General features: G+C 38.1%; 1 protein-coding gene across 1 annotated transcript in view; it reads left to right on the top strand.

Moving 5' to 3' along the window:
* The first annotated feature begins 2,124 nt into the window (after positions 1 to 2,124).
* Positions 2,125 to 17,026, top strand: part of FNTB (farnesyltransferase, CAAX box, beta) — a 164,923-nt gene continuing 150,021 nt past the window's right edge. The window contains exons 1-3 of the mRNA XM_004391372.3: positions 2,125 to 2,222; positions 11,168 to 11,303; positions 13,825 to 13,895. Coding sequence (XP_004391429.2) covers positions 2,184 to 2,222; positions 11,168 to 11,303; positions 13,825 to 13,895 — 246 coding nt within the window. The 5' untranslated portion in view covers positions 2,125 to 2,183. The remainder of the gene's footprint in view (positions 2,223 to 11,167; positions 11,304 to 13,824; positions 13,896 to 17,026) is intronic.

Below are 17,026 nucleotides of genomic sequence, written 5' to 3' on the forward strand. Positions count from 1 at the left end.
GTGCTCAAATATCACAAATTGTCAGTAATTTTAGGTATTTGTGCTCATTTTATCTCTTGGGCTTTACTGTAAGCTAATGTAGGGTAGGAAAGGAAGGACAGTCTTTTTCATCTTCCTGTTACCCACAGTTCCTTGCACATTGAAGGTATTCAACAAATGTCTATAGAATTGAGAAAATAGATACAATGCTTAAGAAAAATAAAAGTTACCGTTAGGCTTTAAAAACAGAGGAAGTATTTAAAAATGGATCACAAAGGAGAATCATATAGACCCGCACTGTCCAATAGAAATATAATCCGAGCCACATATGTACTCTTAAATTTTCTGGTAGCCACACTGGTGTTCCTGGATGGCGCAAACGGCTAACGTGCTGGCTGCTAACCTTATTTCCTTGATTTCCTCATCTGAACAGAGAAGACATACTTTTCTTTCTCATCATATAGTGTTATAATAAGGATAAAATTAGAAACTGAAATGAGGACACTTTGAAAGGTTGAAAATGTCATATGTATGAGAAGCATTATAATTATTTCAAGTAAAATGAACTCTAATGGCACTAGCTCTTGTTCTTAGCACACCTATGATTTTTTGTAACAGATGCAGATCCTCCCCAGAGACCAAAATACTAAATGTTACAATTCCAGTGTTCCAGTGGAGATATAATTACCATATTAGCAAACCCAAATAAACTAGCTTGCTTTGAAATGGTTATTAATCTCTTCTTTAAAGAATCTGCATGCCAGACTTTCATATGCTCCCACATATCTTCACTGATCTGACTGCAATAAAGCAGGGTTAAGGGAGGATGCTGGTATTCTCATTAAATATCTCTGTTGGAGTAGCAGGGTATAATAAAGACAGGTTGTTCAGAAGCCCAGAGCAGATTTTGGAGATTAGTATTCAGGTTACTTATATCATCGTGAATAATAAAGAGGGAAAGGAAGAGGCAAGGCACCAAATCACGAGTATTTTAAAATCTCAAAATTCATATTGTTGTTGTTAGCTGCCATGGAATAGGCCCCAACTCATGGGGACCCCATGCCCAATGGAACAAAATGCTGCCCAGTTCTTCGCTATCCCCATGATGGTTGTGAATCATAGGGCTTTCACTGGCTAATCTTCAGAAGTAGATTGCCAGGCCTTTCTTCCTAGTCTATCTTAGTCTGGAAGCTCTGCTGAAATCTTGTTCAGCATCATAGCAACACGCAAGCCTCCACTGACAAATAGTGGTGGCTGCTTTTGAGGTGCATTGGCAGGGAGTCAAACCAAGTCTCCCAGCATGGAAGGCAAGAGTTCTACCTTTGAACCACTGCTGCTCTCTTTGAAATCAATCATTGAGAAATGATGCACGGATAATTGACTATTTACATGGTGGCACATTGGTTAAAGCTATGGACTACTAACTGAAGGGTTGGCTGTTCGAAACCACAGAGGCTTGCTGGAGAAAGATGTAGCAGTCGGCTTCCTACAGATTTACAGCCTTGGAAACCCTATGGGGTCTCTATGAGTCAGAATCAATTCAATGGCAGAATTTTTTTGTTTTTGTTCTGTTTATGGTGCCTGCCTACTACTGAGGTGTTTCTGTGTCACAAAGAGAGATATAAACACGTTTTCCAAAGCTACGTTCTTTCTCCAGATGACTCTGGGAAGGTCATTTATTACTAACATTTTAAGTGGTCTTTTGAGGAGATTTTCTGCAGATCTATAAATGCCTCTTCCCCAAACTCTTCAGTTGTTGCTTATTGATCTCTTATCACTCTCACTCCCCTAAGAAATGGTACAGAAAAGCATTTAAATTATTAGTTCAGTTTTATATACGGAGTAAGCCGAGGCATAAAAAGACAAATCTCTTTCTTGTGTATTGTGATTTGTCTGTCAGCCTCAGAAAGGCGCCTATCAGAACTTTGTTCAGTCCAAGATCACTTCTCCTTCTTGCCCCATCAGCCAGTCCACTCTCCCAAGGTTTCCGACATACTACCCCTAGCCCACCGTTGTTGCCCGGGAGACCAGGCCCTGCCCTAACAACAGTTGCTAAGGGCGGAGACTTCGAATCAGTTCCCGGTACCAATCCCCCACCTCCCAAGGTCGAGTGCTTGGAGCGCATGCGGCAAGCTTCTCTTAGCTCTCGCGAGGTTTCGTCTTCGCGGAAACGGTGAAGGACGTTCGCTGTTAACGGCATCGGGATGTGTGGGGACTGTGTGGAGAAGGAATATCCCAACCGGGTGAGCGAGTGGACGTCGAGAACTTCCTGCTGCCTCGGCCCATGGCTGGCCTCTGAGGCTTCTCATACTCCTGCCGACCTTCCCTGAAAGCCGGGCCGCACTGCCAGGCCAGTGACCCGGTAGCTTTCTTGACATGGGACGGCCTGTGCGCGTCTTTTCCGCTGGTCTCCGCCTTGGTGATTGATTTCAGCTCGCACCCCCGTCTTTTGAGCTCTAGGGGACAACAGAGGGACGCTCACCCATCCTGGGCTTATTCTTTAGCTCGGTTTGATGAAGTTCAGTTTTCTTACCGAATTCTAGCGCTGGAAGGGACCTCTGAGATAATCTCATCTAACTTAATTTTGCGGGTAAAGAAACGGAGGCTCAGAGGAAGAGAAATTACTTGCTTAATTTCACATTCTAGTTAGTATGAAAGCAGGATGAGAATTCAGGTTTCCAGCTGTTAATACACCCAGCAGTCCACCTTTTAACTTTTTCTATTCCTTTTAGACTCAGGAAGTTGCAGAATTTGTCTTCCTCATTCATTCTGTGTATACTTATTGAGCATTTATATGTGTGTAGCTAGATTTCTTTGCTAGGCCAGAAGGGGACACCAAAGGAGATAAAAGAAGAAGAAAAGCAGTATCTACCCTGCGTGAGAGCTTATAGTTTGGGGAAAGTATGTGATTAACCAAAAAATGAATGGCACATAAATGCTCTTCAAGTTTAGAGAAGGGGGAAAGCAGTAGGAGGCAGCGCTATTATACACTTAATCGAAGGTGGACTTCGATTGGGACTTGAAGAATAGTTGTGATTTGGATAGAAGAGAAGTAAAAGATGTGCCAAGGCTGTGAAAAATAATAACAAGGATTCTCGCATTGTTTGGGAGGTAGAAAATATCTAGTTGCTTCGATATCTTAAATTTTTGTGAGTAATGTTAAAAGTCTTTTGGGAAGGATATAACAACATGAACTCTCATAGTCCAGCCACTTTGGAAGAAGGTTTAGCATTATAAATGAAGTTAAAGATGTACATATTGAATGACCCAGCTATTCCCCTTCTAGAGAAATGCATGGGCATTGTGTAAGAGTGTTCAAAAGGCATTAGTAGTAGTAGATTGGAAAAATAAGTGATATATTCATAGAATGGAACACTGTGAATGAGCAATGAAAGTGAATTGGAGCGTGGTTCTGAACTAGGGGTGATTTTGCCTTCCAGGGCACATTTGGCAACATCTGGAGATATGTTTGGTTATCACGGTTTGGCGGGGAGGTATTTCTGGAATCTAGTGAGTAGAGGTTAGGGATGCTGCTAAAGATCCTGCAAGGTACAGGACAGCCCCCCACAACAAAGAATTATCCTACCCAAAATGTCAGTAGTTGAGAAACCCGGAATTAGAACAATGAAAATGAACAACCTAAAAGTTACACAACAACCCGAATAAGCCATACAAATACAATGTTGATGAAAGAATATATAAAGTGTAATTCAAAATAGGCAAAACTAAAATACGTTATTTAAGAATGTATACACATGGGGTCACCATGAGTCAGAATTGATGGCAACTTTGTTTTCTGAACACTAGGTGGTAAAACTATAAAGAAAAACAAGTGATTATAAAGTAATTATGCTTACTGCTAAGGAGGTAATGATCAAGGGAATGATCAAGAAGGGTCACATGAGAGGAGGGCTCCTGTGGTGCAAGCACTGATCCACAGGTGTTCAGTTTATGATTATGCTGTACATTTATGTTTCTTGCGCCTTTCTGTATTCTGTATTGTATTTCAAACATTTTTTTTTAAGTTAAAAAAGATATTTTTATGAATCCAATAGTGAACATTGCACATTTCAGGGAGCATGAAAGAAAAGTTTTAAAGAGATTAGGTTAGATTCTTGGGAGTGGAGCTAACTGAAAGACTTAAAATTATCAGATTGAGAAATTTGGATTTTATACTGTAGGCCCTGGGGAGAGGAGCAGTTGTAAAAGGAGAGCCTAGAAACACAAAGAGCGTTTAGAGAAGCTATGGTAACAGTAGTGTAGGCATAAGGTAATGAAGACCTCATTTCAAGGAAAGAATTAAAAGGACTCAACCAATTTAATATAGGAAGAAAACAACAAGGAAGAACTATAGGTGATCTTAAAGTTTTCAATTTAGGCAACTGGGAAATTGGAAGTATCATTACAGAAATTGGAGGCATATGGGAGAAAGAATCAAAATTTGGGCCCAAGTTATCAGATTGTTTTTATAGTGTTTCATTTGAAGTTGAGAACGTAGAGTCTAGGAAGTGAAGTTAAGGTACAAAATTGCAGTTTGGATGTGAGATTCAGACAGGTGTTACAAATGAGTCAGTCAAATAAAAGTGTCAAAATTGAGAGGATTTGCCCTCTGGGGAAGTAGAGAACCAAGCAGAATTAAGGACTGTGCTTCAAAGAATGAATTAATTTAGGAAATAAAGTATAAGAAGAAGAGTAGAAAAAGAAACTGAGGTGATTGGAAAACCAGGAAATTACCTTGTTAGAAGCACTTTTCTCTGATTTTATTATGTTGTAAAATAATTAAAGGGCTGTCACGAAGAATTAAACTTTCCTATGGAAATTCAGAAGGTGGATTTGGAAGTAATTAGTGGGTGGATGTTATGGGGTTGTACATTTCATTTTGAATCAGGATAAAGAAGAACTTTCTAACAGATGTTCAAAAATGGGATGGGTGACCCTTAAAGGAACTGAGTTGTCATCTTCTTGTTGTTCAAAAGAAATTAACTGACCACTTAGAATCTCACGAGTCCTTCCAAATCTGGGATTCTTTGAAGTCATGAGGTATTTGTAAGAGCAAGGAGAACAGAAGCCAGTTTGTTCAAGCTTGGCAAGGTAAAGAAAGGATAATAAGATGGAGACAGCAAGTATCATCCACACATTCAAAAAACTTGACAGAGAAAAATAATGAGTTAGCTTATTGGGAAGCTGCAAGTGCAGAATCCCAAAACCCACTGCTTTCGAGTCGATTCCAACTCATAGCGACCCTATTGGACAGAGTAGTATTGCCCCATAGGGTTTCCAAGGAGTGCCTGGTGGATTCAGACTGTTGACCTTTTGGTTAGCAGCCTAACGCTTTACCACTGCACCACCAGGGCTCCACAAGTGCAAAATAAGTAATGTTTAACTGTTTATCTTTTAGTTACATAAAATTATCTGTAAAGATTTGTGGAAAATGCTTTTTACAGACTAGAAATGCACAGTGTGGAATTCCTAATAGGACTCTGGGCTACTTGCTTATAATGTTATTACACTGACGACTTGAACCCAAGTATGAATCAAGTTGGAAATGAACCACACTAATTTTCTTTCTTTTTTTTTTTACTGAACTTTGAACAGATTTCTTTCTTTCAGAAAAACATTTAACAAACCAGTTGTGTTGCATTTTCTAAAATTATTGAACAGGCAGAAGATTGTGATAAAATATCTTTCAAACCAAAGCTGGAAATGAAACCTATATTTCAAATTTTGGCTTTAAACTTCTCAGTAATGCAACAGCAATACAGAAATACATCATTAATTTAATCAGAGGGGAAAAGATCAGTATGAATTAGTGGTATGTTTACATTAAGTTAAAAATTAAATACTTTACATCATTTAAAACTAGGCTACTAAAGTCACATACTCAAATTGTTGCCCGGTAGATAGCATTACACCATATTTAATTAAATGCTGATTCTGATATATAATTAGTAAAACAGTTGTATATAAATGGGTGCTTTAAAACTGTATTCTCCATTTTTTATTTTAAACATTCCCAGACAAAACATTTGTACTGTTAACTTGTACTATCTGAAATAATAGTTTTCTGTAAAAAATACATTAATCCAATCCATGTCAAAATATATAATTGCAAATTTCTAAGATTTTATCATAACATACTGTTACGATATACTAATTTTCATCATGGTATTTGGCCACTTCTTGCATGCCTTTACAACTCCTCAACCAGGGTTTATATGAATCACATTTTCTAAGCTTTGGGTTTTTTTTTTGGTTTATTATTATTGTAATAATTAATTTGAATTGTTGTTGTTAGCTTCTGTCGAGTCCATTCTGACCCATAGTGACCCTGTGTACAACAGAACGAAACACTGCCCCATCCTTTGCCGTCTTCACAATCATTATACTTGAGCCCATTGTTGCAGCCACTGTGTCAGTCCATCTCCTTGCAAGTCTTCCTCTTTTTCACTGACCCTCTACCAAGCATGATGTCCTTTCCAGGGGCTGATCCCTCCTGATAACATGTCCAAAGTATGTGAGAGGAAGTCTCGCCATCCTTGCTTCTGAGGAGCATTTTGGTTGTCCTTCTTCCAAGACAGATTTGTTTGTTCTTTTGGCAGTCCATAGTATATTCAGTAATCTTCACAAACACTATAATTCAAAGGCATCAGTTCTTCTTCAGTCTTCCTTATTCATTGTCCAGCTTTTGCCTGCATATGAGGTTATTGAAAACACAATGGCTTGGGTCAGGTGAACCTTCGGCTTCAAGGTGACATCTTTGCTTTTCAATACTTTAAAGAGGTCTTTTGCAGCAGATTTGCCCAATGCAATGAATCTTTTTGATTTCTTGACTGCTGCTTCCATGGGTGTTGATTGTGGATCCAAGTAAAATGAAATCCTTGACAACTTCAATCTTTTCTCCATTTATCATGATGTTGCTTAGTGGTCCAGTTGTGAGGATTTTTATTTTCTTTATGCTGAGGTGCAGTCCATACTGAAGGCTGTGGTCTTTGATCTTCATCAGTAAGTGCTTCAAGTCCTCTTCACTTTCAGCAAGCAAGATTGTGTCATCGGCATAACGCAGGTTGTTAATGAGTCTTCCTGCAATCCTGATGCCCCGTTCTTCATACAGTCCAGCTTCTTAGATTATTTGCTCAGCATACGGATTGAATAAGTATGGTGAAAGGATACAACTCTGACGCACACCTTTCCTGACTTATAACCACCAGTATCCCCTTGTTCTGTGAACAACTACCTAGATCTGTGTACAGGTTCCTCATGAGCACTATCAAGTGTTCTGAAATTTCCGTTCTTTGCAATGTTATCGATAATTTGTTATGATCCACACAGTCAAATGCCTTTGCATTCCGGCACTATGTCAGACAGTGTTCCTCTGCTCTTCATAAAAGGTTTTCACTGGCTAATTCTTTTCCAAAATAGATCGCCAAGTCCTTCCTAATCTATCTTAATCTGGAAGTTCAGCCTAAACCTGTCCACTGTGGGTGACCCTGCTGCTATTTTAATACCGGTTGCATAGCTTCCAGCATCACAGCAACACAGAAGCCCCCACAGTATGACAAACTGATTTGAATAGCATTCTTTTTTCTCCCACCAGGGAAGAGCCCCAAGGCTTCTTTTAATAGTGTTTGCTTTAATTTACTTTCCCAAATTTGGTTGTTAATAGTCATGCCTCCTCTGATAAAATAGCCATGCCTCACTGTTGAAGGTTATCCTCACTACATTCAAACGACCAAGACTCTTATAAAGAGCTACATCAGTTTCTTGTATGTGGTACTTGTATTCTACCATTGCAAGTATTTATTTCCTTACCACACAACAGAGATAGATCTTTTTGTTCTCTCATTGTTTTCTTAGAATCAACTTACAAGGTCAGATTACAGAAGATAGGCTATATTGTGTAAACGTGCCTATATTTATGGGTGCAGTCCTGCTCAGAGTTTTGGTTATTGAAGTTGATGCTTAGATCTTTATTCTTTTGAGACTGTTTTCCTTTGCTTAATTTTCTGGAGTCCTTGGCTTTTAATTATTTTATGACTCCACAATTATTTCTGATATGTCATTATTTTCTACTTCTACTTTTTTGTTTTAGATCAGTATTAAATTTAATCAAAATTAAAGTGTAGGCAACAAACAAAAAATGAAATTAAAAAAAATACCATTTGTAGCATAAACTAGTGGTGAAGAGCTTAGCTGCCAATCAAAAGATTAGCAGTTCAAATCCATCAGCCGCTCCTTGGAAACCCTATGGGGCAGTTCTGCTCTGTCCTATAGGGTCACTGTGAGTTGGAATCAGTTTGATGGCAATGAGTTCAGGTAGCATAAAATAAATGCTTCCAAGTAAGTTTAACAAAAGATTCGCAAGACTTCTTCACTGAAAAGTATAAAACGTTGCTGAGAGAAGTGAATATCTAAATAAATGTAGACACATGCCATGTTCATAGATTGGAATGCTTGGTGATGTTAAGATGGCCATTTTCCTCAAATTGACCTGTAGATTGAAGGATGTCCCAATCAAAATCCCAGCAGGTTTTTTGTAAAGTTTACAAGTTGATTCTAAAATTTATGTGGAAATGCAAAGGGCCTAGACTAGGCAAAACAGTTTTGAAAAAGAACAATTAATAGGACTTAAACTACCTGGTTTCAAGACTTACTGTAGAACTACAGTAATAAAGAAAAATGTATTACTGCAAAGGTAGACATATACATCAAGGGAACAGAATAGTCCAAAAGTATGTGTTTATATGTGTGTGTATATGTACATATATTTCAAAGAACTATATGTATTTATATAATCTTTTGATTTCCTACAAAGAAATAATTTGATTTCCTACTATCAATGTAATTCAATGGAAAAAGAGAATCTTTTCAACAAATGTTGCTACAACTGAATATCCATAAATAAATGAACGCTGATCCTTAACTCATACATAAAAATTAATACAACATGAATCATAGACCTAAACATGTAGACTAAAACTATAAAACTTCTAGAAGAAAGCATAGGAGAAAATCTTTGCAGCCTTAGGGTAGGAAAAGATGTCTTAAGACATAAGCAGCAGAAACCGTAACAAAAAATTGATAAATTGCACTTTATAAAAACTAAAGCTGTTTGCTCTTCAGAAGACACCATCAAAAAATCAAAAGACAAACCACTGACTAGAAGAAAATATTCCTAACACATATATCTGACAAAGGACTTGTATCCAAATATATAAACAACTGTTATAATAGACACTTTATAAAAGAAAATATATGTGACTGGCCAATAAGTCCCATGAAAATATGTTCAGCATCATTAGTCATCAGAGAAATACAAATTAAAACCACAAGAATTACTAATGGAATGTGCTAAATAGAATCGCTAAAATAAAAAGAGAATGCCTTGTGTTTGTGAGGATGTGAAGCAACTGGAACTAACGCATTGCATGTGGAAATGTGGAGTGAAAAAGTTGTGAAAACCATTTGGCAGTAAAGTTAAATATAGCAATTCCATTTCTAGGTATTTACCTGAGAAAAATGAAAACATGCCCACACAGACTTGCACATGAATTGTCATAGCAGCTTTATTCATAATAGCCAAAAACTGAAAACAAGTCAAATGTCCATCAATAGATGAATGTATAAACTGTAGTGTATCGATACAATGGAATACTACTTGGCAATAAAAAGCAACAAACTACCAATACACATGACAACATGGATGACTAACACAGGCATAATGAGCAAAAGAAAATACTGTATGATTATATTTGTGTGAAATTCTAGAGCAGGCAAAACTAATCTATAGAGGTAGAAATCAGATCAATGGTTGCTTTGGGTGGGATGGGAGATGGAGATAGACTGCAAAGCAGGGAACTTTTGGGAGATAGAAATGTTATGTATCTTGACTGGAGTAGTGGTTACATGGGAATACATACTTTTGTTAAAAGTCATTGACCTGTACACTGAAAATCTGTGAATTTAATAATATGTAAATTATGCCTCAGTAAAGATTTTTTTAATCAAAGCAAAGCAGTTGCTTTTAATAGCTGGAAATTTATACTTTGGGGACTTTTTTCTTTTAGTTGTTAAGTCATTGTGCCTATGATTAAATTCCTACAGACTATACAGTAATATCCTGTGGACCCCCCACCCCCCCCCAGGTTAATCTCTTCCTTAATACATAGTGCTAAGAAACCACTCTGAAGGGGGAGATTAATTGTGGTGCCAGGAATCCAGGAAGGCTCCACTATGGCATCATTTGTGGTGGGTCCTAATTCCCCTGTACTCCGTAAGTTCCTTGAAGATAGAAACATGTTTGGTTCATCCTTGAATCCTTCACTGTGCTTTATGCAGTATCACACACACAATGGGAGAAATGTTGATTTGAATGATTTTAAGTCAAATAAACTTTTAAAAGACAAATTTGTTGGTCAGAAAATGGGATTGGACTAATTATTTATAAAATGACTTCTCGTTCTCAATATGTACTCTTAATTATTAATAAGCCTTTGGCAACAACTTCCTTTGAGCCAGGTGCCCTTGTTGATTACAGTTTCTTAGAGAGGAAATAAAATCCTTTCTTGAATAGCTGGGTTGTCGGTCTGATGAATTACGGAATTTGCCTTCTCTGCCTGAATCACACGTCCTTGAGGACTGACATCTTTACAGCTTATTTTTTTTTAGAAGGTTATTTTTTTTTTAGAAGTTTGTTTATTTTGTGGTATTATTAAAGCTGGAGAGAAAACTATTCCAACAGCTGAGCATCACAATATATAAGATCATCTTTATCATTTGGCTTAATGTTTCCATTTTGATTGAATTTTAATTCTAGTTTTTTATGATACCCCACTTAATATTGTTGGTTGTTAAATTTCTCTAGTTTTTCCTTTTCACGTTTAGATTATTAAGATTTTACTAAATTATTTGTAAATATCCATTTGCATTTGGTCTTCTCTCAAACATAGTTGCAGTCTTCAGAGACTTGAAGATCTACAACTGGGCTCCAGTTTGATTTGACACAAATAATACTTCTTTAGGGAAGTCAGTAATTTAAAAACTTACTTGGTATAGCCTTCAAATAAGTAAATTCTGGCCATATTTTTGCCTTCAGAAATTTAAGTTTATTAATCATTTTCACCAAAGATCCTGAATTACAGGTTAGTATTTGAGATATAAGAAAATAAAATTCCTGTTTCTAATATTTTAGGGTAACACCTGCTTGGAGAATGGATCTTTCTTGCTGAACTTTATGGGCTGTGCAGTGTGCAGTAAACGAGATTTTATGCTGATCACAAACAAATCCTTCAAAGAGGAAGATGGAGAAGAAATAGTTACCTATGATCGTAAGTAGTTTGTTTTTTTTAAATGACAGTCTGTTAGTAGGTATCATCTTCTGAAAGTAGATACATTGTACAGAGTATTCTGAGGCCTATTTCAGTATCATATTGCAATATTTAGTTACTAAATTAGGTTTTTAAGAGTTAACACCATACCCAGAAGACATGGCCCCCAGACTGTTAGACCAAAACTAAAAGCATTCCTGAGGCTAACCCTTCAGACAAAGATTAGTCTGGACTATGGGACATAAAATGATACTCATGAAGAGTGTGCTTCTTAGCTCAAGTAGATACATGAGACTAAGTGGGTGGCTCCTGTCCAGAGGTGAGATAAGAAGGCAGAGAGGGTCAGGAGCTGGTTGAATGGACACAGGAAATCCAGGGGTAGAAAGGAGGAGTGTGCTGTCACGGTATAGGGAGAGCAACAAGTGTCACATAACAATGTGTGTATAAATTTTTGTATGAGAGACTAACTTGAATTGTAAACTTTCACTTAAAGCAAACAATTTAAAAAAAGAAAAAAAGTTAACACCTCATTTATCTAGCATCATCAGATATTGCTAGATAAATGACTTGCAGATAACTAAAGCTTAATACTTCTGGCACCAATTTTTTTGTTTAGTAAATTATTTTTCAGGGACTTTTTTTTAGGCCTTTATGCCTTCTTAAACAAAATATAAAGACTATATTTTAGGTTACCTTAAAAAAAAAAAGTTGCAATTAAAGGTGCCGTGGTGGTGCAGTGGTTAAAGTGCTCAGCTGCCAACCAAAAGGTCGGCAGTTCAAACCCACAAGCCACTCCTTGGGAGAAAGATGTGGCAGTCTGCTTCCGTAAATATTCACAGCCTTAGAAACCCTACAGCGCAGTTAATACTCTGTCCTTACAGGGTTGCTGTGAGTTGGAATCGACTCAGTAGCAATGGGTATGGTTTGGTTTTGGTTTAGGGTCCATTATGGCTTCTTACTTCTATACTAAATGACCCCAGAATGTCGTGTGTGTGTGTGCGTGCGTGCGTGCGTGCGCGCGCACGCGCGTTTGTGTGTACGTATGTATATACATTTATATGTATGTAAAACCAAACCAAACCCATTGTGATTCCAACTCCAGCAACCCTATAGGACAGAGTAGAACTGCTACATAGGGTTTCCAAGGAGCACCTGGTTAGCAGCCGTAGCTCTTAGGCACTATGCCACCAGGGTTTCCGTATATGTATATACATATATACATATATATCTATCTATATATCTATCTATCTATCTATATATATATATATACATACACACCTACATATGCAGACACATACATATACATACATATATATATTTCAAGTTAATTTTGACTCATAGCACCCTATATGACAGAGTAGAACTGCTCCATAGGATTCCCAGGCTATAATCTTTACGGGAGCAGATCACTAGGTCTTTTCTCCTTTGGAGTGGCTTGTGGGTTCAAACCAGGGCTTTAAACAGGTTTGTTCCTGTTTGAACCCCTGCTGAGAATTTGCATTTCCACCCCAGATATATTGAATCAGAATCTGTAGTCTAACAAGATCCCCAGGTGATTCTTAATGTATAATAAATTTTGAGAACCATTGCTCTACTAGTGGTTCTCAGAATTGGTCCCTAACCAGCAGCATTAGCATCACCTGGGAACTTATTAGAACTGCATATTCTCAGCAGAGGTTCAAACTAGGCCAGACAGGTTAGAACTACCGACCTTTGGTTAACAGCCAAGTATTTAACCATTGCACCACCAGGGCTCCATTATAAACCAAACCCCAAACCCATCTTTTTTCTTACTTTCAGCAAATACGCCTTTAAACTTTCTCTTTTTCCAGGCAGTAGATCCTAGTGGTTAAGAGCAAGCACTCTACAGCCAGACTGTCTGGGTTTGAATTCCGGTTCCAACACTTCTCTAGTTACATAACTGCACTGTGCCTTTTGTTTCCTTACCTCTAAAAAAGTGATAACAAAACTATCTACCTTACTGGGTTTTTGTAAAGATTAAGTGAATTAAAAAATGCATATGAAGTTTTTAATACAGTATCAGGCATACAGTAAGCACTCAGTAAGTCATAGGTATTGTTTTTATCATAGTCTTTTGTTATTAGTAAATTCACTTTAATGTATCAAGTACATTCAATTTGTTCAGCATTGGTTTTTCATTTATGATGGATAATAGTAGCTCATTTTCTATCGTTCCTGAGACTAAAAGCTTTTCATAGATAGGTCCAGCTAGTTTAAAAACCACTCTTAAATATATGTTAATTAATTACCTTAGAGGCTTGCGATGTGAATTATGTGCATACTAAGTCTCAGAGTTCAGCCCCTCAGTTATGTAATGTTGCTGTGTGACAGATTCTGGATTTCTTTTCAAGGTAGATATTATAATGGATTTCCTACTGTGTTAAATATGACAAATAGAGTTAAGATTCTTTTCAAGTACTACCATGCTGAGAATAGAAATTTTACTGTTTTAAGAGACCTTTCAAGACTTAATTTTGTAAGTCTCTTTTTGTTTTGGCAGATCTGTGCAAGAATTGTCATCACGTAGTTGCCAGGCATGAATATACATTCAGTATCATGGATGAATTTCAGGTAAATGTATAAATATGGGTATGTGATTGGGGTGGTAATAAAAGTAGCCTTGAAAACCTGCATATAGTTTTCATAAATGAAGTACTAGCATATTAAAGGAAACTGTCCCCCTCTTCTACCTATGTAAGTCAAAAGAGAAATTTTTAATTTGTGTGGATCTCTGTTGTCCTGTCTTTCTGAGAGTCACAAATCAAAGTGCATACCTTACAAATGAGATCTCAGTCCTGTCATTTTTGTTTGTAAAGAACAACACATTATGACTTCTTATGAGGTTACTGTTGTACCTCTTTTTTCTCTGCCCAGTTATGTGATTGCACAATTGTTGACATTACGTGTTGGCCTGTCCACTACCACCATACTTGCTGGACATGGAAATTGTGATAAGGAGGTTATCTTTGTTTTCCCTAGTAGGCATGTAGAGTTGAGCAACTCTGGAGTCTCACTTGTGGTAAGACATTTTAATGTTATTTGGTAAGTGAAATGACAGGATGGATGTATTGAGGTTAGAGGAAGGAACCTGAACTACTATGAGGATAGAGAATAAGAGATTTATTTGAAGGATTGGTCCTTAGGAATTATGAAACCATGTGAAGAATTTTCTGGAAGGCTGATGTAGGCCTGAAATTGAAGGTTTACAAGTCTGATGGTCAGGAAGAAAAGCTAGACGGTGGGAGAGGGCCAAGGACAAACTGGAACCCACGAGGACCAACTAGAATCTGCGTCTGTCTCTCACAATTGAGTTACCTATTTAGTGTGAACTACATATTCAGCCATAGGATATAAATATCAGGCTACAGCTTTAACAGGCAAGGGGATTCTCTTTAAGCCCTTCAAACACGGCTAGTACTTTAATTAGAAAAAATAATGATGATCTTCCATAGTAGACTCTTATAAAGTGGTATAACCACTCTCATTCATTCTTAGTTTAACACAGAAGAAAGCACTTAGTCACCTGTGAGAATCTCAGCTAATATGTTGTGGTTAATCTTCTGAACAACATCTTGGCCATATCTCCTCAACATCCAAAAGTTATGCCTCAATAAGTATATGGTATGTGTAATTTAGGGCAAAATCAAGGTCTCAATAAATAAATAGTGACCAGGGAAGTGAGCAACTCAGGGGCTTAAAGGAGCAGGTCTCTCATTTAATGGCAGGAAAGGAGGGCTTATAGCTATTTTCCTGAAGTTCCTGAAGCTCCTGTGGGCTTTTTAGAGCCCCTGACTGGATATTGGATAGCCTGTTGATGCCCAAACTGAGCCATTGTAAATCAGTGCCATGAGACCAAAGATTTTCCATCGTGACTGAGCACAGCCATTTTCAAAGCTGCCCCAGAAATTCTCTGGAGTTGGAGGAGGAAGGTAGAGGAAAATGGCATACCTAGAGAGTATGTGAAATTCTCTTACCTGCAGTGTTCTCACTCCCTACATCTACTCTCTCCCCTCCCCATTCAATTCTGTAATCTGTCATGAGTTTACTTTTCTTAAAATGATGCTTTCAGGCCACCGCTTTGGCCTTTCCATAGTTCATCTTTAGCTGCAGTATAATTCAAGCTCCTCGTTCCAGGCTTATCACTGGACTGGCACAGCTTCTTTTTCTCTGGCTGATTTCCTTTCCTATTTTTCCCTCATTTTCCCCCTAAGTCTTGATCTCTGGTTTGGAACCTTCTCTGTACTCCCTCATATAGTGAGCAAATGCACACTCAGAATCTCAGCTGAAACCTATTAAATATCTTCCAACTCTTGTTCTCTAACCCTGACACCCCACCTGCCATCATTTCCTCCTCTGTTTCTCTTGCTATTTTTTAGCTCTTTTGCCACAACTCATGTCCAGGCCCTTACCCACTCAAGTCTAAATCATGGCAGCAACCCCTAAACTATGGTTCTATACATTGCCGTTGAAGTAATCTCCCTAAAATATTCCATCCTGTCACTCCCTTGCTAAAAAACCTCCAAGTGCAGCTTTATTTCCCTGACTCGTAATGTGATATGCTTACTGTTTTCTACTTCATGCTTTTTCCTTGACTTAAATTGTCCCTTTCTCTACCTTCAAGCCAACTAAATATCACCTCTTTCAGACTGGACTTAAATTCCATCTCCTCATTGCTTCCTGGTCTTGAAAGTCCAACTGCTTCCTCCCTTTTCTTAACTCTTTTACCTATGTCAGACTCTGACTTACTGTGCATAGCAACTTGGAACTTCCACCTTAGCCTGATGAACATAAGAACTCTTCCCTCTCAGCTACGATGATTTACCTTGCTCATTTCTTCTGTACCTCAGTCCCCATCTTATCCTGACAGTAGTTCTAGTTCAAGGGGGAATTCCTTCCCTCCCCCACCACTTCTTATGGAAAACTCAAGCATAATCTGAAGTAGGCACAATAGTGTATTAACTTCCATTAGTCAGCTTCAATAATTATGAATTCATGACCAACCTTCTTTATTTATGCCTCACCATTCCCATAGGAGGTGCCCTGGTAGTGCAGTGGTTAAGTGCTCAGCTACTCCCCAAAAGGTCAGCAGTTCAAATCCACCGCCTGCTACACAGGAGAAAGATGTGGCAGTCTGCTTCTGTAAAGCTTTACAGCCTTGGAAACCCTATGGGTGTAGTTCTACTGTGTCCTGTAGGGTTGCTATGAGTTGGAATCGATGGCAGTGGTTTTATTCCCACAGGAGGTTTTTTTTTTTTTTTGGAAACTTTTTTTTTTATTGTACTTTAGATGAGGGTTTACAGAACAAACTAGCTTCTCATTAAACAGTATACATATTGTTTTGTGACATTGCTTCCCAACCACATGACATGTCAACACTCTCCCTTCTCGACCTTGGGTTCCCTATTCCAGCTTTCCTGTCCCCTCCTGCCTTCTAGTCCTTGCTCCTGGGTTATTGTGCCCCTTTAACCTCATGTTGTTTTATGGGCCTGTCTAATCTTTGGATGAAGGGTGAACCTTGAGAGTGACTTCATTACTGAGCTAAAAGAGTGTCTGGGGGCCATACTCAGGATTTCTCCAGTCTCTGTCAAGCCAGTAAGTCTGGTCTTTTTTTGTGAGTTAGAATTTTGTTCTACATTTTTCCGCAGCTCCATCTGGGACCCTGTATTGTGATCCCTGTCAGAGCAGTCGGTGGTGGTAGCCAG

The sequence above is a fragment of the Trichechus manatus genome, unplaced genomic scaffold, assembly GCF_000243295.1.
Source record: "Trichechus manatus latirostris isolate Lorelei unplaced genomic scaffold, TriManLat1.0 scaffold00010, whole genome shotgun sequence".
Classification (NCBI taxonomy): domain Eukaryota; kingdom Metazoa; phylum Chordata; class Mammalia; order Sirenia; family Trichechidae; genus Trichechus; species Trichechus manatus.